Here is a 22,002-nt window from a genome sequence, read left to right as displayed (position 1 = left end):
GTTTCCATTGGTACAGAACTCAACAGCTCAGCTAATCTTAGAATTCAAAGAGACCACATTATACACATAAAAAACATCATTTTGACTGCCGGATAGTTTCTAACGGAAATCAAAATGCTAGTTATTAATATTCAAGGCCTCTATGGATTTGGTTGAGGTGACTTGTGAGAACCTTTGTGAGGTTCGTTTACATTTGTTACAGGCTCATCGTGTGGTGATCCAGGTTCAAGCCATTGGGATGAGGAGTGCACCAACCATTTTAAAATGGCCCTTCTAACGCCCCTTCAAGCAAGAGTTTCGTTGTTGATTTTTAGCATCACAGGTGCTAAATTGAAATTGCTTCATTTCAATTTTATTGTTTTTACTTTAAAATGTACCACAATCTGGATAGTTGGCAGTACAGTAAACTAACCAAATAGGCAGCTGCTCCCTTACCTCCTGTCTCCCTAGCCTGGATAACCTGTGGGGTTATTCATTGGCATGGCACATAACTCACTTCCTACTTTGGGTTATAAAGCCTACTGTTTCTTCTTCCTCATTTTGGCCCTCGCCTAAGAAAAGAAGGAAGACATTCTGCCGGGCAAAAGGGCAAAAAAGCCACCCAACCTTTTGTTCTGGCAAAAGCCACCCTTTGTCCAACTGTTCATTTCACTTGCAGGGCAGGTAGGTTTACTGATGCCTCTTCCTCTCTGAGCAGCATGGCAACCAAGGCTGGGCTGCTTGTGGCCCAACAAACACTGCTACAAAGCCCAAACAACCTGCAAGAGGAGTTGGAGAGGAGGCAGAGGTTGCTCCCTGCAAATGCAAATGCCTCAAAACTCCTTGCCAAAAGCTGGGCGCCTCCTTTCTGAATCTTGGGAGCTGTCCCGAATTAGACCACTGCCACTCTGCTTTTGTTGTTAGTTGCGAAGTCCTGTCCAACCCATCACGACTCCATGGACAATGTTTCTCCAGGCCTTCCTGTCCTCTATCATCCTCTGGAGTCCATTTAAGCTCACGCCTACTGCTTCAGTGACTCCATCCAGCCACCTCATTCTCTGTCGTCTCATTCTTCTTTTGCCCTCAACCTTTCCCACTATGAGGCTCTTCTCCAATGAGTCTTTCCTTCCCATTAGGTGGCCAAAGTATTTGAGTTTCATCTTCAAGATTTGGCCTTCTAAAGTGCAGCCAGGGTTGATGATCTAGCACTGACTGGTTTGGTCGCCTTGCAGTCCAAGGGACTCACAGGAGTCACTCCGCTAAATATCCACAAAGAGAAGTTCAAGCTTCTTGGAGCATCTTACTCTCCCCTCTGAGCCTTGCTTGGCAGGCTGGAGGAGGGATATGCCATGGAGAGAAACAAGTAATGTTTTTCCCCACCCCACTTTGAAAGAGGCCTGCCTATCTCCTCTCGGCACACCTCGCCTTTCCTGGCGAGATCCCAGGAAAACAAGAGCCAGGGAAAGACGCTGTACCTGTCTGAGGAGGCTCTGCAGGCACCTGGCCAAAGGTCCCGCTCGGAAGCAGCGATCTGACCGGCGCCGGGAAGAAGCCTCTAATGAAAAGCCCCACGCCCAGGGCCTGCACCAACAGGCAGAAAGAAGCAAAGACCCCGGAGCGCAGCCGCATCCTTCAACTCCAGCGCGGGTAGGCAAGCAGACAGGTGAATCCGGAAGGAAGGTAAGCTGGAGAGGGACACACCTGCGCAGCAGCGGTGGCGGCCGCAGCAGCAGCAGCTCCCTCCCAGACCAAGCAAGCGACAAATAAGGATAGAATTGAAAAGCCAGGCAATCATAATAGGCCCAAAGCCCTTTGCTTGCGCCCTGATTGGTCAGCGGTTGGCCAATCCGCGGGAACTAGCCGCTTGAGAACCGCGCCGAGGGGAGAACGATTTGAAAAGAGGAAGTACGAGCGGACTACATCTCCCAGAAAGCCTTTGCGGCATCGCCTTGGAGATCGATGGAAGCCAGTCGTTCTAGCTAGTATAAGCCATAAATTGCCAGGTGTAGGTCCTATCTAGACAGTTTGGCATTTATAGGTAGCGTTACAATTGCTCGGCTTTTTGTCATGCATGCTGGTCTTTGGAAGATAGGTATTCCACTTAGATTAACTTTAATTGTCACTTTGAATGTACATTAATCGGCATACATTAAAATGAAATGTTGCATACAGCTCTCAAAGAATCTCCACCTCTAATATACACTATATAAATTTAAATAAATAAACAAATAGAATTATGTATCCATATATATTATATGACACAGAGAAAAAACACAGTTTAGTTTGGATGTCTTCCTTTGGGATTTGTTTCCAACGGAAAAGAGAAAGTTCATGGGGAGAGGTGATTGTTGAAATGGAATGAGTAAGATTAAGACCAAGGTTCAGAGATTAGTATAAAGACGTTTATAGAGTCAGAAAAATAAGGAATAATTATGTATGTTCTTGCAGATGCTGATCAAAGTCAAGGCTTTTTCATTATAATTTTTATGTAAATATTTGGATTGCGTTTGAAATTAGTGTCTAAAGCAGTATTTCCTTGGCAATTTTAAGACACATGAACTTTAACTTCCAGAATTCTCCAGCCAACATCACTGGCTGAGGAGTTCTCAGAGTTGAATTCCACATATTTACCAAGGTTGAAAAAATTGCTTTAATGATATTCTTTTTGTTCCAATATTTATAGTGAAATAGTTTTACGGGTAGTCTTCAACTTATGACCACAGCTGAGTCGAAAAATCTGAGGTTAAGTGAGACATTTGTTAAGTCAATTTTGCTCCATTTTACGACCTTTCTTTCCACAGTTGTCAAGTGAAAGACTGCAGCAGATAAGTTAGTAACACAATTGTTAAATGAATCTTGCTTCCCCATTGACTGTGCTTGTCAGAAGGTCGCAAAAGGGGAGCACATGATCTTTGGACACAGTGACAGTCATAAATATGAACCAATTTCCAAGCATCTTAAATTTGATCACATGGTCATGGGGTGCTGCAAAGGTCGGAACTTTGAAAAACGATGTCACATTTTTCAGTGCTCTTGTAACTTTGAATGGTCACTAAATGAACTGTTGTAAGTTGAGGACTACCTGTATGTTTTTCTTTATTTCGGGGGGGGGGGGGAGGGCAATATAATATGGTATATTTATATGTGGGACAGAGGGCAGAAGTTTATAGCTGGTTTTGGTATTGGTATTTTAAAATTTTTAACCATTTTTAACCATTTTTGCTACTACTAAGGTATACTACTTTTACTTTTGAGCCTGTAGATCTACACTATTTTCAGTAGTGTAAACTGAACAGAATTAATCTTACTTGCTATGCATACATTTATCTACAAATTAGAGCCATTTCATTGTTATAAATATTATCTTTCATATTTGTTAAAGTTGTAAAAGGTTTAAATTTGTGTAGCAAGTATTTCAATTTTTCCAGAGTTTTCTCTCACTCACCCAATTTATCCTTGAATTCTAGATTTCATCTAATTTGTTACTTCTGCATGACATACCAAGCCTGAAAATAGCAGTACACTTAGTCCTGGACCTTAGTCCTGGTCCTTCCTCCCCCAGAAACCCACAAACGCTGGCAGGGACAGACTTCTTGATCTTTGGGGGAGAAACTAAAACTCACCATCCCTGCCTTCCAATCTCAATCCCTTTTGAATTAGCAAATTTTATTTGCTAAATTTACTGCACACCTGGAAAGAAAGTGACAAAATCTGTAAGTTTCCTACCTTGATGAGTCACTGCTAGGCTGAAGAGGGAGGGAGGGAGGGAGGGAGGGAGGGAGGGAGGAAGGAAGGAAGGAAGGAAGGAAGGAAGGAAGGAAGGAAGGAAGGAAGGAAGGAAGGAAGGAAGGAAGGAAAATCCTAAAGGCAGACAGGCAGCAAAAAACTTGCAAATCTTTGGAAAGCTTTTTGCTGCCTGTCTGCCTACCTTTAGGATCAAGCTTTGTTTGGTGCACGTTTATGCTGCCACTTTTTCTTTAAAACCAAAGAACTTTAAAAGTTCTTTAAAACTATTTTCAGTTCTTCAAGGCAAACAAGCTGCAGAAAGATTTTCAGGAATAGCTATCAACTTGTGAATATCAAATGCCATCACAGCTCACCGCCCCAGCTTTAGAAAGAGAGAAAGTGAATTTGGTAGAAATTGGACCCAGAAGAATAGAAAAGTTACTTTTTAGGATGTGAAATAATATTTGGAGGGGTTTTCAACCAGTCAATCAGAATAGAGCTGGATCGGACCTTGGAGATCTTCATAGTCCAATTCCCCTCCTCAAGCATTTCAGGAGGCTGTCCAGTCTTTTCTTAAAAACCTTCAGTGATGAAGTCACAACAACCTACAACTTCTGAAGGCAAGCTATTCCACTGGTTAATTGTTCTTACTGTTAGGAAGTTTCTCCTTAATTCCAAGTTGCTTCTCTCCTTGATCAATTTCCATCCATTATTTATTGTCTTGCCTTCTGGTGCTTTGAAAAATAACTTGACCCCCTCTTCTTTGTGGCAGCCCCTCAAATATTGGCATACTTTTCTTTTTCTTTTGCTCTTCTATTTCACTTACTTGGTGACAAAGCATGGAAAGGCAATTCATAAGGGAATAACTATAAAGTTACTTGTTGAATTTTTGCAAATAGATATAGCATGATACCAAACCAGACATTTCTGGGTAGCTCTTGATGAAAACACTGCTGTTTGACGCTATATAAGAGGTTTTAAGGTGTAGGCTAAAGATAAATTATTGACTACAACAATTGGGCTGATCACTGAGATACAAAAAGAAAATGATCTAATCTGATGTATGTTCTCAGTACTGCCTGAGGATGCCAAACAGTTTCTTGCACAACGTACATTATGAAGTTTCACTTCTGTTGTAGCATCTATTCTTGCCTTTGTCTCCTTAATTTTTTTCATCTCTGATAGCTTGCTGAGACCTAATATATCTGGATTGCATCCATGTTTAAGACCACTAGAAGGCAGCAAAGAGTTAAACATTTTTCTTATTACCATCTAGTTGGCCTTCAGAGATGATGTGATATGAAGATACACCAACTTCCTATATGGTAGGGCTAGCAAGTAAGCTGAATTATGCCTAACTATGGTTCATTGAATAACATAAATAGATTGGGTGAACTGGCAAACATATGGAAATCTATCAGCTTCTATAATAGCAGCACTTATTACATTTTGTAATTGCTGTCGTTTAACGCCAATGAAAATAACGCAAATATATCCAGAACTATATGCTATCACATATTGTAGAGGTCTGTAATCCCTTTTAGCATCCTGCAGTTCTGCAGGCTACAGGGATGTGCCAGATTGCCATTTCCATTGAGAAGGGAGTCCAGGAAAGATCCTTAGAGAACATGCAGTCGCTGCCAACATTTGAGTAAAGATAGAGACAAGAAGAAAAACATTAGACAATGAAGATTTTAAAAATGGGGGGAGGGGGAATAACACATATATATCTACTGGAAAAGTCTCAGTCCCGATGTGTTCTGCTTCAGGGAATTTTGCTTAAGAAAAACAATGTATTAACGAACAATGAAATAATTGCAAACATCACAACTTATGAACCATTGTTAACCAGCGCAATTATAAATAAATTGAAAACATTTCACATATATCAAGAATTTGACTGAAAAGAACCTCAAAAAATGAAAGCCCGATATCATGTTAATTGAAACATCTATAAATAGAGCCCATTGATGCAATTAAACACAGTTTGTATAATTAACAAAAAAATTTAAAAAGTTGCATCCTGCATTCAACCTCCTATCACTTCTGATTACATGTGGTACACAAGGACATAATTATGTGCGAAAGATAAAAAGCATAACATTACCAAGATAACACCCCCACACACACACACATATATATATATATGTTGTTAAAAATCTTCATACTGTTACTGCACAAAGAAAATGCGAAGCATATGGCTACATTCAAATTGTTTGCTATAGTTAAAAAAAGAAAATTCCATAAACAAACAAATCCCCCCTCAAATCAATTACATATGGAGGAGGAAAACTGCAGGTGCAGAATGCTTAAAACTCAACAACTGTGTGAGTGAAAAGGCATTTAAACTTAAGTGCTGCACTTAATGGTACATATACTTGAAAATCCAACCACCAGTTTCTAAATACCAAATATAAACATTGTGTCTAAAACTCAAACACATCCTAATCACAAAAACATGGAATAAAGAAGTAATTAGAGTGATTTACTAAAGTAAGGAACTTCACTAAGATCTTTACAGGCCATTTATTTTAATCTTATTATCCCATCTAGCCTCTATTTAAAGAAGAATCTTATCTTTATAAGCTGGGATGTATTTTAAATCTGCCAAGGAAGGTTCTAAAATAGTCAGCTATAACCACTTAAGAGGCTTCTGCATCCACAGGCATCCATTCCGAATCATCAATGAGACAAAGTTGTGAAATGTATGTCATGACATTGCAATGCAAGTTCTTTCTTTTCTAGCTGCATGTCATCACTTGTTACCTCCTCCAGAAGAAGGTCTGAGGGTGACAAGTTAGAAGCCTTCCAATATTTGAGGGGCTTCCACAAAGAAGAAGGGGTCAATCTATTTTCCAAAGCACCCAAGGGCAAGATGAGACAGAATGGCTACCATTAGAAGCAGTAGCAACACAACTGGAATTTGTTTTGATTTTTCTGCTTTCCCCTTTTTCCATAACATCTACAATTGTACACAGGTGATAACTGAGTATCCATATTTGGGGAAATATTAATGCTAATCCAAAACCATATGTATGTGCAGAAAGAGTTTATTTATTTGTTTCACAAACAGCACAATTAAAATAAGACACACTATGACATAAAGTTTAAAATATAAGATACAAGACTAAAATATGAGGGTAAAATAGAGTGAGTGTGGATGTATGGATTTTTTTAAATGTTGAATGCCTCTCTGAAGATATACCTTTCATGTATGTTATTTTGGATTTGAAGCACATGTGCACTGCAGCTGAGACATTCAATCCTGAATGTATTAATTCCCCCACAACCTAGTGAACTCTTAGTAAGTATGCACAGCATGCCACCTTGATTTTCAGAAGAACTCTTGGGGATAGACATGTGCATACAAATATTTCCAGGAAAAAATGTGTGAAAATGGAGGGAAAGTCTCATCACAGAGCTAAAAAAGATTTTACAAATTTGGGGGTAGGCAGCATGTCAGGTTTTGTGCACATGTACAGGTAATCTTCAACTTACAATCACAACTGAAATCTAAATTTCTGTTGTTAACCGAGACAGTTGTTAAATGAGTTTTGCCCCATTTTACAACTTTTATTGCCTCAGCAATTAAGTGAATCACTGCAATTAAGTTAATAACATGGTTGTTAAGTGAATTCCCCATTGACTTTGCTTGTCAGAAGGTCGCAAATCCCGGGACACCCCAACCATAGTAAATATGAATCAATTGCCAAGCATCTGAATTTTGATCATGTGACCATGGTGATGCTGCAATGATCATAAGTGTGAAAAATGGCGGTAAGTCCCTTTTTTAATGCCATTGTAACTTCAGACAGTCACTAAATGAACTGTTGTAAATCAAGGACTATATATGATGAAGGAAAAACAACATTGAGGCAGAAACAGATGACGGAATACGTCTGAGGGCTTTCTCCTCACTCATCCTTCCCCATTAATCCCTTGTGGAACCCAGTTTGAAGCCCCCAAACACAGATTATCAGTGTAGAAAATCGAAGCTAGAAAAGATCTATCCACTGATCAACAGGTAGATAACTTCCATGAGTTTCAAAGGGTAAAGACAATAAACCTTCTGTTCACAGGGAACATGACCTTAAAGGGGATTTCATCCAAATACAGAATTGATGTGTTCCATGAGAACAGGTTTTTTACAACCCAATGTAAGAAGTATTCCTAGTGCAGCTGAAAGCAATTATCAATTTGAATTAGGCACCTAGGAATATTCTGAACCAAATCGCAGTATTTGAAAATAACTTTAACGAACCTAGTAATTCTGTGATTATATGGTAAACTGAATGTTACTTTATGATGTATGTCTGGACTTGATTACTTGAGCCGAGGTGGCGCAGTGGTTAGAGTGCAGTACTGCAGCCACTTCAGCCGACTGTTAGCTGCAGTTCGGTGGTTCAAATCTCACCGGCTCAAGGTTGACTCAGCCTTCCATTCTTCCGAGGTGGGTAAAATGAGGACCCAGACTGTGGGGGCGATATGCTGACTCTGTAAACCGCTTAGAGAGGGCTGAAAGCCCTATGAAGCGGTATATAAGTCTAACTGCTGACTGCTATTCTTTAGTACTATCTCCCACTGCTGATTACCAGTTTTAGCTCTTAACAGACAAGAGATACCTTCTGCATATTAAGTCCCTCTGTAATTTGTCTAATTCTGCCACTTAGAAGACCAGTGCCTCAAGGGGTCAGGGAAAGATTTCACTGCATTTTGACAGTAGTGGTTTAGAGTTAATCCAGCGACTCCATCAAATGAGCTTGAGGACTGCTTTCACTTTGGGACATCAATTTGCTCAAAATACTCTGTAGTGTTTGGAACATTGCAGCAGTCGTCTAAGATAAAATATGAACTTTGCACATTTTAACAGCTGCGCAATTTTTTTCTCTTTGTATGGGGTATGTATGTGATATGTAAGTGATGGATGGTCGATGTTTGTACCCACTTTTATTAATCTTATTATCATTGTACCCTGTAATTTTAAATTGACTGTATGAGTGAGTGACTGAGTATGTATGATAGGACTGGGAGTACAGCCGGGTGCCTCCTCCACTGAGTGCTATTGCAGAAGTGGTAGGGGGCCCAGGCCTACCTCCCATCCTAGAATGACTGAGATAAATGGCCTGCCGGGGAGAGCGGAGGCCACGGGCGGGGAAATGGGGTCCACGGGTATGGGAGTGAGCCGGAACATTACAATCATGATGGGGAGGGGCAGGTACGACGGGAACTTCAGGGCTAGCCATTACCGGGGAAGGAGGGTCCGCTACGTCACAGCGATCCCTCCTTCCGGCCCTGTTAGTTCCACTCCAGGACCAGATGGCGAGAGTGGTCAGGGCCCTGGTCTCAGGCTGTTGTTGCTAAATGCCAGGTTTGTGGTTCACAAGGCTCCCCTCGTCCGGGACCTAATATTAGACGAGGGGGCAGACCTGGCATGTATTACTGAAACCTGGCTGGGCCCGGAGGGAGGAGTCCCCCTCACTTAAATGTGCCCAGAAGGGTTTCAGGTGCTCCATCAGCCATGACCCCAAGAAGGGGTGGGGGAGTGGCTATCATCATCCGAGGGTCATTAGTTCCTCGTAGGATCCCTGCTCTGGAGCTTGTCGGGTGTGAGTCCTTGTTGGTGAAGTTGGACCTTGTGGGTCAAGTGGGCTTGTTGTTAACATACCTGCCTCCCAACAGCGTTGCAACAGCCCTCCCCTCGCTCCTCGAGTCAGTAGCCGAGCTGGCGGTAGAGTTCCCCAGGCTTATGGTCCTGGGGGATTTCAACCTGCCTTCGCTCGGCAAACACTCTGATGGGGCGCAGGAGTTCATGGCTTCCATGACAGCCATGGACTTGACCCAAGTAATCCGGGGTCCGACTCACTCAGCAGGTCACACACTTGACCTCGTATTCCTCTTGGAACAGTGGAGACATGTTCTAGATTTGAGGGGCATTAAGATCTTGCCCTTGTCATGGTCTGATCACTTCCTACTGAGGTTTGACTTTCGGAAACCAATCCCCCACTGTAGGGAGGAGGAACCAATTAGGTGGTTCCGCCCCAGGCGCCTGATGGACCCTATGGGATTTCAGACGGCGCTTGGAGAAATACCTGACGCTCTCGTCCACAGTCCGGTGGAGTCCTTAGTCACTGCTTGGAATACAGCGGCAACAGGGGCTCTAAACCGGATTGCGCCTTTACGGCCTCTCCGAGGTAGTGGATCCAGGAGGGCTCCTTCGTTCTCCGAGGAACTCCGGGAGATGAAGCGCCAAAAGAGACGCCTAGAGCACCGCTGGGGGGCCAGTAACTCTGAATCAGACCGAGCACTGATGAGAGCCTATATCAGAACCTATCTCGTGGCAATACAGGCGGCAAAATGTGTGCATTTTGCCGCCCTTATTGCATCCGCTGAATCGCGCCCAGCCGCCCTGTTTAGAATAGCCTGCTCCCTCTTGAAAGGGAGGGACGCAGATGACCCTTTACAGGGTAAAGCTGAGGAATTTGTTCAGTTTCTAACGGATAAAGTCGCTCGGATTCAGACAGATCTGGACTCCAATTGCACGGTACCAGCCGAGGTACCGGGGGAAGGTCTTGAGCAGATTTTATGGAGCGAGTTTCAGCTTGTCGCTCCTGAGGAAGTGGACAAGGCCATGTGAGCGGTGAGTGCCTCCACCTGTATACTGGACCCGTGCCCCTCCTGGCTGGTCTCGACCAGCAGAGGGGTGACATGGGGCTGGATCCAGACGATAGTTAACACCTCTCTCCGGGAGGGATCCTTCCCGCATCTTCTAAAGGATGCGGTGGTGAGACCCCTCCTGAAGAAGCCTTCTCTGGATCCAGCCATTTTGAGTAACTATCATCCAGTCTCCAACCTCCCCTTTGTAGGGAAGGTTGTTGAGAAAGTGGTGGCCTTTCAACTCCGACAGTCCTTGGATGAAACCAATTATCTGGATTCCTTTCAATCTGGTTTCAGGCCTGGTTACAGCACGGAAACTGCTTTGGTCATGCTGATCGATGATCTCTGGCGAGCCAGGGATAGGGGTCACTCCTCTATCCTAGTGCTTCTTGACCTCTCAGCGGCCTTCGATACCATTGACCATGGTATCCTTCTGCGACGGTTGCGGGAGATGGGAGTAGGAGGTACCGTTCTTCGGTGGTTCTCCTCCTACCTCTCGGACAGGTCGCAGTCGGTGTTGGTTGGAGGGCAGAGATCAACCCCTAGGCCCCTCAATTATGGGGTGCCACAGAGCTCGATCCTGTCCCCCCTCCTATTTAACATCTACATGAAGCTGCTGGGTGAGATCATACGCCGGCACGGGATTAAATATCATCAATATGCAGATGATACACAATTGTATCTGTCCGCCCAGTGCCAACTCAGTGAAGCGGTAGAAGTGATGTGCCAGTGCCTGGAAGCTGTCAGGGTCTGGATGGGAGCGAACAAGCTTGCACTCAATCCCGACAAGACTGAGTGTCTGTTGATGCTCCCTCCCAAAGATGGTCCAGCTATTCCATCTCTTAGCCTGGGGGGTGATTATACGCCCCTCAGAGAGGGTTCGCAATTTGGGAGTCCTCCTGGATCCGCAGCTGACATTAGAACATCATTTGTCGGCTGTGACCAGGGGGGTCTTTGCCCAGGTTCGCCTGGTACACCAATTGCGACCCTATCTGGACTGGGAGGCCCTTCGGACAGTCACTCATGCCCTCGTCACCTCAAGACTGAATTACTGTAACGTGTTCTACATGGGGCTGCCCCTGAAGAGTGTTCGAAGACTTCAGCTAGTCCAGAATGCAGCCGCGTGAGCGATTGTGGGTGTACCTAGGTACATCCATGTTACACCTTTCCTCCACGAGCTGCACTGGCTTCCCATTGGTCTCCGGACACGCTTCAAGGTGCTAGTCATTACTTTTAAAGCCCTACGTGGTATCGGACCTGGCTACTGAGTCTCTTTTGAGAGTGGGCGGCATACAAAAATTTAATAAATAAATAAAATACCTGAGAGACCGCCTCCTACCAATTACCTCCCTGAGACCTATTAGATCGCACAGACTAGGCCTCCTCCGGATTCCATCTGCTGGCCAATGTCGGCTGGCGACCCCCCGGGGGAGGGCCTTCTCTGTTGCTGCTTCGGCCCTATGGAACGATCTCCCCGTTAAGATCCGGACTCTCACTACCCTTCTGGGCTTCCGCAAAGCGACCAAGACCTGGCTGTTCCGGCAGGCCTGGGGCTGTTGAATTATCCAGCCCCATCTTGTGTTATGAATGTTGTTGTATTTTTAACTATTGTTTTTTATTTTTATATTCCCCCTTTCCCTTTTTTATTTGTAAGCACCCTGAGTCTTCCGAGAGTGGGCAGCATACAAGTTAATAACATGAAATGAAATGAAGATACAGAGAAGGAACACAACTTAATTAGAGGGAAAGAAGAAAGGGAACAGGAGAGGAATAAATGGAGGGGAAGTAAGAGTAGGAGAGAGGGTAGGAAAGGGAAGAAGATGGGAGGAGAGGAGGAGAGGAAGGGGAAAAAGAGAAAAGAAAAGAGAGGAGGAAAGAAGAAAGTAGAGAAGGAGAGAAGAAGGGAGGGAAGGAGAAAAGGGGAGGGAAGAAGAAGTAGCGTTGTTGTAAAATAAGATGAGTGTATAGCAAGGGTGTCCAAACCTGGGAACTTTAAGGCTTGTGGACTTCAACTGACCAGAATTCCCCAGCCACATGGGAGTTGAAGTCCACAAGTCTTAAAGTTCCCAAGTTTGAACAGCCCTGGTGTATAGGATGGCAGGAAAGCAATGTCGATTATACTTTTAATTTTAGGAGGAGGAATGAATTGTTATGTCAAAAGATAACACGTATTATTAATAATAGTTATGAGATGGTATGTTTGTGAATGTATGAGAAATAAAAATAAAAAACTTTTGAGATGAAAAAAAGGAACACAATTTAATTTAGAAATGTGTCTGATTATCTGGCCCTATTTGAAATGAGCCTTCTCCCTCACTTCATCCCACTCCTTGCTTTTCACTCTGTAACCATGCTGAAATTATCTGAATGTTCTGTACTAAAATAAGCACCTTCCCAAGCCTTGTGCTGGCTTAATATGAAACAGAAAAAAAAACTTACAGATCAATCAAAAAATAATGAGTGGGTTGTGAGGTAAACTGTCATTTAGATAGCATTTTAGATTTTGTTAAGTTTATATGTAGTGATTTTAAGGCTAGCAAGAGCCAAAGATGTCAGAATGCTCTGCCTGGCAACATTTCACATCAAGGAAGCTGTCACTAACTACTCTCATTTCCAAGCTGTTTGTGACACACCTGGAACACTCCATGAGCAGGTAATAACTTTATTTCTGGAACGGAGATGCAACAATTACCTGAAAACACAATTTCCTCTGGGGCATCGACTGAGAGCACAAAAAATAATAATGCCAGCAAGGTTTTTTTTATAATGAAATTTAGAATAGTTGCAACTTCAGTGCTTGTTGATTTCAGCAAAATTACCCTTCAAAGGCTGGGTTCACACATTGCACTAAGCCACTGTCTCATGAATAACCTTAACCTGGCTGTGTTTGCATGTTGTGCTAAAGTTATAAAGCCTGATTTAATGACTACACTTGCTGGATTCACACTATATATAAACCAAACAAATTATATTATGGTTTACATCTCTGAAGCCAGCTGATGGTTAACCCAACCAAGCCATGTGCTAATTTATGCATTACATCATTGTTTCATCTCTATTTCTTCACACACACATATACACACACAAACATCTTGTTTCAATAAAAATAAAAATTCACAGATTGCTGCAGAATAAATGTTGATGTTATATTAAATATTATATTACTGTTACTTTTGCTGTTGTGGCTGAATTTATTTTTGTTCGGGTGATCAGCAAAGGGCACTACTCGTTTTCTGCCTTGAAGAGTATCTTAAAACTTCAGCTGGTGCAAAATTCACTGAGTGTGAATGAAGCAGCAGGAGCAGTTATGTATTTCTGGTAGAACACATGTTATATCTTTGCTCCATTGATTACCAGTTTATTTCTGGGCCCAATTCAAGATGCTGGTATTATTAAATGTACTGTAGATAGGAAAATTTATAGATTACTTATAGACCCGTTATATAAGGAGATGAGAATCTGATATTTCTGATATATTTTTCAACATTCAACCAGGATGGACTTTTTATGTTTAATGCTGGTGTGAATGAGACATTCATCATTTGTTATAATATATTTTCTACACATGCTTTTTATCTTTATTACTAGTATCTGGTGGTTGTTAGTTTGATTCTTCTTCTACATATTTTAACTTTGGAATAAAATAAAATAAAATAAAATGTAAAAAGAAAATCCTGGTTTTGACCCTGAGGGCCTCATATGACTTGGGAATAGGTTATTTGAGGTACTGTCTCTCCCAGATTTCTTCTGTGTTTCCCATCTGATCTAATAGAATGGGCATATTATGGGTTTCATTATCTAGGAAGCTACATTTAGTGGGCCCTAGATAGCAGGCTGCCTCATCATTTCCAAGATTCCAAAACTCTCTCAAGACCTAGTTATACCAGCAGGCCTGGGAATCCCAGGGATGGGTGAACTGATGAGGTGTTTCCATAACTACCGTATTAACTTCTCTTTGTCTATTATTCTCATTTTAGCTGTTTTTATGTTTTCTTAATATTTTTAATGTTTGTCAATGATAATGGCTTTAGATATTGTTTTAATTTTGCTGTACACCAGCCAGAATTGCCTACTTGTGAGATGGGTTGCTATGTAAATTACATAAATAAATAAATAAATAAATAAATAAATAAATAAATAAATAAATAAATAAATAAATAAATAAATAAATTTCAGTTTTTTTAAAAAGAGATCATACCAAAAAGTTCCTTAGATAGTGAGATGGGCAGAATATAAATGTAATAAATAAATCATTATCATTTGTATGGTGTCAGTTTTTTTAAAAAAATGTGATTAATGAAGTAATATCTATTTCATTCAATGATCGCCCTAACAGTAATATTGATAATACAGGAAGAAGGTCATTCAAGGCACAGTCACATTTCAAATTTATACACAACTTTATCCTAGGAATTGTAACTTGGGAAATGTATTCTTCAAATTATAATGAAAATTGCATCCATTACATGAACCACAGTTCCCAGGAAAACTTAAAGTATTGGTTTGTCTACCTGTGGTGCAAAAATACGCACTGTACATTATCTTGGGTTTCATAAATTCAAACCATCCAGATTCTGAATTGAATATGTAATTATTTCAACCCTAGGACAAAACCGTAAAGCTGTAAATCCCCAACTGTCTCGATGAAAGATGTTTCATTTTTCCAACACATCCTAAGATCCATATCATTTTGTCATTTCCATTTCATTTATATTGAAACTGTAGACACACTTGGAATTGATTGCTTTGTAAACAGTTTGACAGCAGATTTCAGATAATGTAGAACAAGCTCTTCCTGTTCACTGCCATCCAGTTTTAGTCTACAGATGGCAATGCAGTTTTGCTGCTTTTCTGAACAAATGGAAGTCCTTTGAATAATGAAGGCTCACACACTCTCCCATGTTGCTGTCCTTTTGATTGACAAGTTTATCAGAATCCTCCCTCCCTGGGTTTAATCCAGTCATTCCAAAGGTGCTTTTTCAAGAGGCAAGTGGACCTTCCTTCCTTCTTTCCTTCCTTTCTTCCTCCCTCCCTCCCTCCCTCCCTCCCTTCCTCTCTTCCTCCCTCCCTCCCTTCCTTCCTGTGGTAGTGAGGAACTTAAGATACATTTTGACTGGAGGAAATTATGATGAAGGCAACCATGAAAAAAACAGTGTTGTACAATGGACATCATGCAAAGATGACTGTTGTACCTTTCAGTTTTGTAAGAGTCATTCCTCTAGCATGCTGGCTGGGGAATTCTGGGAGCTGAAGTCCACACGTTAAAGTTGCCAAGTTTGAAAAACACTGGTTTATAACATGTATCATCTTGGCCTCATTGATATTTATAGCTGTTTATTTCTCAAGGTACAGGCTTTTTTCCTTTGCAGTCCACATATATATGTTAGCATGCAACTGGACATAGTAGGGTAACAGCAAGAAGAAAACTAGCAAATCCTCTGCTTTCTACCCCTTATTCCAGTAGTTGCTATATAATGATAGAGTTCTTGAGTTTACATATCATAGCTAAACCCTAAAATGGCTTGGTAGGTTTGGGTATAGCATATTATGTAAACCAATTCTAGTTAGGTTAAAAAAAATAATGTTAAGCATACTGAAGCTTCATGCTATGTGCAAACCAGGCCATTGCATTGAAGTGATAGTATGACCTTCCAGAGTTGAATTCTTTTGCAGTGCTGTATGACAGAAAACCATTATGGATGAGAATCATTGACCTTTTGAAGACTTTGGTGCCCTTCAAAATTCCCAGAAATAACATTTGCACTGAAATTAAAAACAATTGTTTTTCTCCTCTGTCTGCTAGATCCATTCACATTATCCTTGATATCAAGAGAATTCATTTCCAAGGCATGGCTAATTGTGTTTACTGAGGGTTTTAATGAGTTTTAGATCAGTTCAGCTATCAAATGCTAAAAAGAAAGGACCGGACATCCGAGTCAACTGTTAACCCTTTTATTCCTCAATATCTCCCATACCTACTACCAAATATATACTTAACCTGGTTGACTAGTTTTTATGTGACAATTTTTTTTCAGTTGATATGGTCTCCTGACTAATCAGTAAAAATTTACATTTGCTACCTCACCCAAATAGCATCAATAGTGGGTAAATGACAGCAGCAATTTTTTTCTTTCAGAAATAGTCTACCTCCTCTTGGAGAACAAGTAAAAAACAGCACCACTCAGAGGATGCTTGAATGTAGCATATTTTATTATCGAATTCACCATTTCACTGATTGCTTACAGTCTCCTAGTTCTATCAGTCTAAAATGGGTTTAGCAGCCGTATAACTTCTAGGCCAAACAAAAACAAAAACTGGAGGAGTAGAAATTTGTGAGTTATAGATGACTTCCCTTTCTCATCAAAATGCCCCATTTAAAAAAAAGAAAACTACCTCCTGATAAGTGTTCATGTAATGTTCATGTTTCATATCATGTAATCCTATGCAGATTTACTCAGACGTCACACTTTCCAATTTAAGGAGACACCTACCACCACACGAATATGCATAACTCTAAAGTCAGCTGCCCTGCAGCCAGAAGCACCACTGAGGTGGTTTTTGTGTTCTTCGAGTGAATGATGGTCAGGACTGGGTTGTTTTTAGTTGGAGGTTCCAAATCTTGGGGGTGGAGGCTAGACTGGGAAGCTGAGAAGACAATCTTGAAAGATGACAATAGCAAGCCACTTCCCCATTGCTGTCAAAAAGACCCAACAAGAATGTCCCAACAAAGTCCCTGGAATGAGATTTATCTTTAAGTAAGATGAATAGATAACAGCTTAATTATAATGTGAGGCACACTGAGGTAAAAAAAAAATCACGTATATTCTGATCAGGTCTGAGCTCTTGGTGATTGAGCAGAAAAAAAAATAGAGCTGAGGTTAATACTGGGTAGCCCATTGAAATGTCAGCTTTGCTATGAGAAATGCAAATTTTGTATTAATTGTGGAAGAGGTCAAAAATAAACTAAACAGAATGGCCTCCAACAAATGGGACAGCTTTAACTTGAATGCTGTGTGCAGTTCTAGTTGTGCCTTCCACAGGAAGGATAATTAAAATAATCAGGGACAGGAGCAAACTGAACAGACAAAAACAGACAATGTATAGTTAAACTGCGGCATTGGAAGATGTAGGACAGATGCTGATTTGGATAGCTTGAAATGGACTTAGACAAATTCATGGCAGACAAACTTATCAATGGCTACAAGTCATGGTGTCTATTCCATACCTGAGATACCTCTTAAGAGTCATAATAGGATTTTACACAGCCTTCTCCTGAGTCAATCAAGCCATCATTATTTTCTCTTTTTATAATTGGAAGATTTCTGCTGGGGTGATATTATGATATTATAGCTTTATTGGTTTTATACTTTATACAAGCTGCTGTGTATCTCTGTATTACAACATCTGACAATAAACAACACACAAGATTTGATGACAAGGTATACTTCTTCAATATCTCTGGAAGGACATGAGTTGCTATTTTTGTTTTCATCTTGATGTTTACAACTTGACCTTAAATTTCACAATCAAAATATATTAAGTGTTCTTTTCCTGGTAAGATTTTTCTAGGTATAAGATTATTTGCTTTAACATTCACTTTTATGCAGTTATGTTGGAGTTATTTTGTCTGAATATTTTGTTCACCTCCTACAAATGGGTTTCTGCTGTTTGTTTGTGAATGTTATGGAGTAATTTTTGAGAGTATGGCTAGGTATTTTAAGGACGGGAACAATAAGCCTTCAATTCCCACTGTTAAGGGAAAGCTGCATACAATTGTTTGCTCTCTATCATGTGGGGATATAATTCCATCAACCTTAAGATTCTGTAGCCCACCTAATTGTCAGAAAGTAATAGACTCAGAAATAGTCTCCTTTGGTTTCGAAAAGGACCAAAAAAAAGCATACGGGTTCAAAAGCTCTCCTTGGTAGAAGCTGTTGATGCTGCCTAGCAAGATCTTTCAACTTTTCAGTTTGGTTTTTCAATTAGACATAACAATGCCAAGGAACATTGACTGAATGTTGACTTGTCTACATGTAGGCCACCACTGGATCATAACCTTTTCCTTATTCTTAGTGCTGGGGCAGAGGTCCAAGTTGTTAAACTACATCTTGCTTAAGAATACTTAGTTGAGAAAATCACAATCAGCTGAATTCCCCATCACAATAAACACATGTGCATATATGTATATGTATATTATGAATTAATGTACAATATTAACACCCAGGGCTAAGTAAGATTCCAGATGCTTTTCATGGATCTGTCTATCTTATGATTACCAAGGTGAGCAATCTATGGTTTTTGAGACAGAAGAATGAGATGTGCTATCAGAGGAAGGAAACCAAGAACCAAGGATGCTGGTCCCTTTGAATAATACTGAGTATGGGGAGAAGATAGCTAGTTCTGGTATAATGGTTAAGGGTTCAAATTCCAGATAATTATGGATCACATAATAGATTTTGGCTCAGACATTATCTCTCAGCCCAGCCTATTTCATTTTGGTCAAGAGCACAGCATTAGGAAAATTAGGGAAAAAATGGGGCTGGATTCCTAGCATATGCTTAGATCAAACCAAGCTAACTCTGTTATGGCTTAGCCTGAGCAATGTGCAAACCCAGCCATTAAATCTTTAATTTGTCATACATTACTGAAAATGCCTGGCAAAATATTAATTTTCAGTGTCTTAAGAGCCAATTTAGAGACAGAGAACAGGAACTTGTTGAAGTTAAAGCCCAGTCACAAGAAGCTGGATAAAAGCACTAATTCTGGTGACAGGGACATTAAACTGTTCTCCCTGCCATATTATTTCACAATCTGCATTTCCAGACCGACAGATTGGGAATTCCTGGGATCCATCCATCTCCAAAATGAAAGCAATAGAATTTGAACTTACAAGGAATAAGAGTTTGTTTCTTAAATCTGGTTCATAAATCTGCCCACTCTTATCTGTATGCTTTTCTACGTGTTCCCAAAATCAGTTCTGAAATGGAGAAACCACTGCCTCCGTTCTCTCCATCCATTTTTAAAAAAGCAGTAAAAAGATAGACAGATGGAACCTGCAGCCAGAGATGATCAACCTGAGGTCAAATAACCTATTAGCTGCTGCCAGAAAAGATGCCAACATCACTTAATGTTACAGAAATTCATAGTGAAATTGACAGGATCCAACTAATGGGCATTAACATGAGAGATTAGAAATGAGTATTGGAAGCCTGGCTAAGCACCATGAAATGACAGGAAAAGGAAGGAAGGCTGGATGCAGGGCTGGTTTTGAATGAAATTAGTTGAATCTAAGTGAAGTTTATAACAAACTGTTGCAGATGGAAGGCATCCAGTTCAGGAATCCAGTTGTTTCCATGTCATTCTCCTCTTCCATTGATCTTCCTGATGATATCAACATTTTGTGGCCCTTAGATACTCTTAACCTTTAGTACTTAAGTGCTCTCTCCTACCCCTTTCCCCATTTTTGGTATTTGTAAACTTTAGTATTCAGATAAATTTGCAGTAAAAAAGCCATTTTCTGTAATTTTTTTACCCTCATCTTGTATGGATACTTTGCAATAATGAATTACATTTGATTTTGCCTTAACCTGTATCATGCCATGCTTTCCTGTTGAAGTAGAATATGATGTCACATTTACAAGAATATATAGCAGATACCAATAAAAGAGAATATTTGCATCTCAGGGTTGAAATGAGTCCTTGGTGCTCTCTGAGCTTGTTTTCTTGCAAACATTACCCAAACTAGGTAACATCCAACAGGGCTAGTTTGGGCAACAAAACGTCTGCAGAAAACAACTAAGCACGGAGAGCACCAAGGACACACCCACACCCATAGCAGTTAGAAATTAGCACACTTTCCCATTTAAGAGTTGCTGAGCTGTAGTTCCCCCTCTCTTTCACCATATAGACATTTCAAAACCTTGACCCTTGTGTATGGCACCAGATACAAAAGGAGGCGGCTTCAATTGCAGGACCCCTCATTCCATCTTGCAAATTTGACACCGCTGCCTTTCCATCAGCTTGCCATGAATATCTGGAATTATAACATTTCAGATGCTGAGTCCCCTGTTCCCTACTCTCTGGGATAGCAACATAAATTCTTGAGGTGTAGAATTGTCTCTTTACAGTTCTGCTTGATTAACTCCTGCCATTTTCTTCATCTTTGTTTGTAAATGGAGTGCAGTCAGTTCCATCAGTGAATACCTTTGGCCTGCTTACTATGACGTAAGAAAACAACCATGGTCAGTCTTCTAGGCCAATATTTCTCAACCTTGGTGAGACATATTGGGTGAGGAATTCTGGGAGTTGAAGTCTCCCAGATAGACTTCAGAGAATTGTCAATGTTGAGAAACATTGGACTAGGCAGCCTGTCTTTTTGGAAAGGAGCACATTACAATCTGCTTCTCTCAACCATTTAGTGAACTTTTAGGAGGAAACACTAGAGAATGAAACAAGAATACTTCTGAATGATCTGAATGGTAATCATTGGGATTTTTAAAATTCTTTCTTTACAATTCATAGCTGTATGTACCAACTTAGCTGAAGCTTTGTTTTAGTTTGAGACTACAAATAACTATTAAGGGACGCAGTGGCTCAGTGACTAAGATGCTGAGCAGCAGTTCGAAAATATATAAACATGCAAGTAGAAAAATAGGAACTACTTTGGTGGGAAGGTAACAGCCTTCCATGCACCTTCGGCATTTAGTCATGCCGGCCACATGACCACGGGGACGTCTTCAGACAGCGCTGGCTCTTCGGCTTTGAAACGGAGATGAGCACCCCCCCCCCGAGTGGGAACAACTAGTATACACTGTATGTGCGAGGGGAACCTTTACCTTTACCTTTCAAATAACTAAAGAGAATGAGATGCCATTGATAGATTTCTCTTCTAATAATCTAAAATAGACACCTTCACTATACATTGTGGTAAAACTGCTTCAAAAATGCAGTGCACTGTATTACGTACATGCCTTAGTCTTAGAATTTATCACTATCCACCTTCTTTAGAAGATCTTCAATATTTATGTTAGAAAGCAACAGGAAGAATATTCCCTTGTTGAGAGTTGAATTTTGCTTGCCTGCCATTCCCTTCCTTGCCTTAGCTAAATTCTGAAACTACAAACCTGAACCCAGTCTTCAGCTAGGAGTGGGTCCAAAGGCAGTCATTCTTCATTGAGGAACAAATGTGAAACAATCAAACCATATAGACCAGATGTGGGTTGCTCCCAGTTTGGCCTGGATTGGGCGAACTGGTAGTAGCGGCGCTGGGAGACTCCGCCCACCTGCCTGGTCGCTTCTGTGCATTCGTAGAAATGTGGGGTACGCAAGAGCGAACCAGTAGTAAAAAAAATGGAAACCCACCACTGGGATAGACACATATATGAACTGGAAGGGTTTGCACAAGGTTTCCAGTTCAAAATGGGATGGTCTGACCCAGTGGTGGAATTCAAATTTTTTACTACCGGTTCTGTGGGTGTGGCTTGGTGGGCTTAGTGTGGCTTGGTGGATGTGTCAGGGGAAGGATACAGTAAAATCTCCATTCCCTCCCCACTCCAGGGGAAGACTACTGCAAAATCCCCATTTCGTCTTGATCAGCTGGGACTCAGGAGGCAGAGAATAGTCATGGGCAGGGCCAATCAGAGG

The 22,002-nt window shown here is 41.0% G+C and overlaps 1 protein-coding gene across 1 annotated transcript in view; it reads right to left on the bottom strand.

Moving 5' to 3' along the window:
* PIGG (phosphatidylinositol glycan anchor biosynthesis class G) overlaps positions 1–1,740 on the bottom strand; it is a 62,163-nt gene extending 60,423 nt beyond the window's left edge. Inside the window, exon 1 of the mRNA XM_032214193.1 lies at positions 1,455–1,740. Coding sequence (XP_032070084.1) covers positions 1,455–1,608 — 154 coding nt within the window. The 5' untranslated portion in view covers positions 1,609–1,740. The remainder of the gene's footprint in view (positions 1–1,454) is intronic.
* Positions 1,741–22,002: the final 20,262 nt, after the last annotated feature.

Source organism: Thamnophis elegans, chromosome 3 (genome assembly GCF_009769535.1).
Source record: "Thamnophis elegans isolate rThaEle1 chromosome 3, rThaEle1.pri, whole genome shotgun sequence".
Taxonomy (NCBI): domain Eukaryota; kingdom Metazoa; phylum Chordata; class Lepidosauria; order Squamata; family Colubridae; genus Thamnophis; species Thamnophis elegans.
Note: the sequence above shows the minus strand (reverse complement) of the source record. Positions and strands in the feature narration are given on the sequence as shown.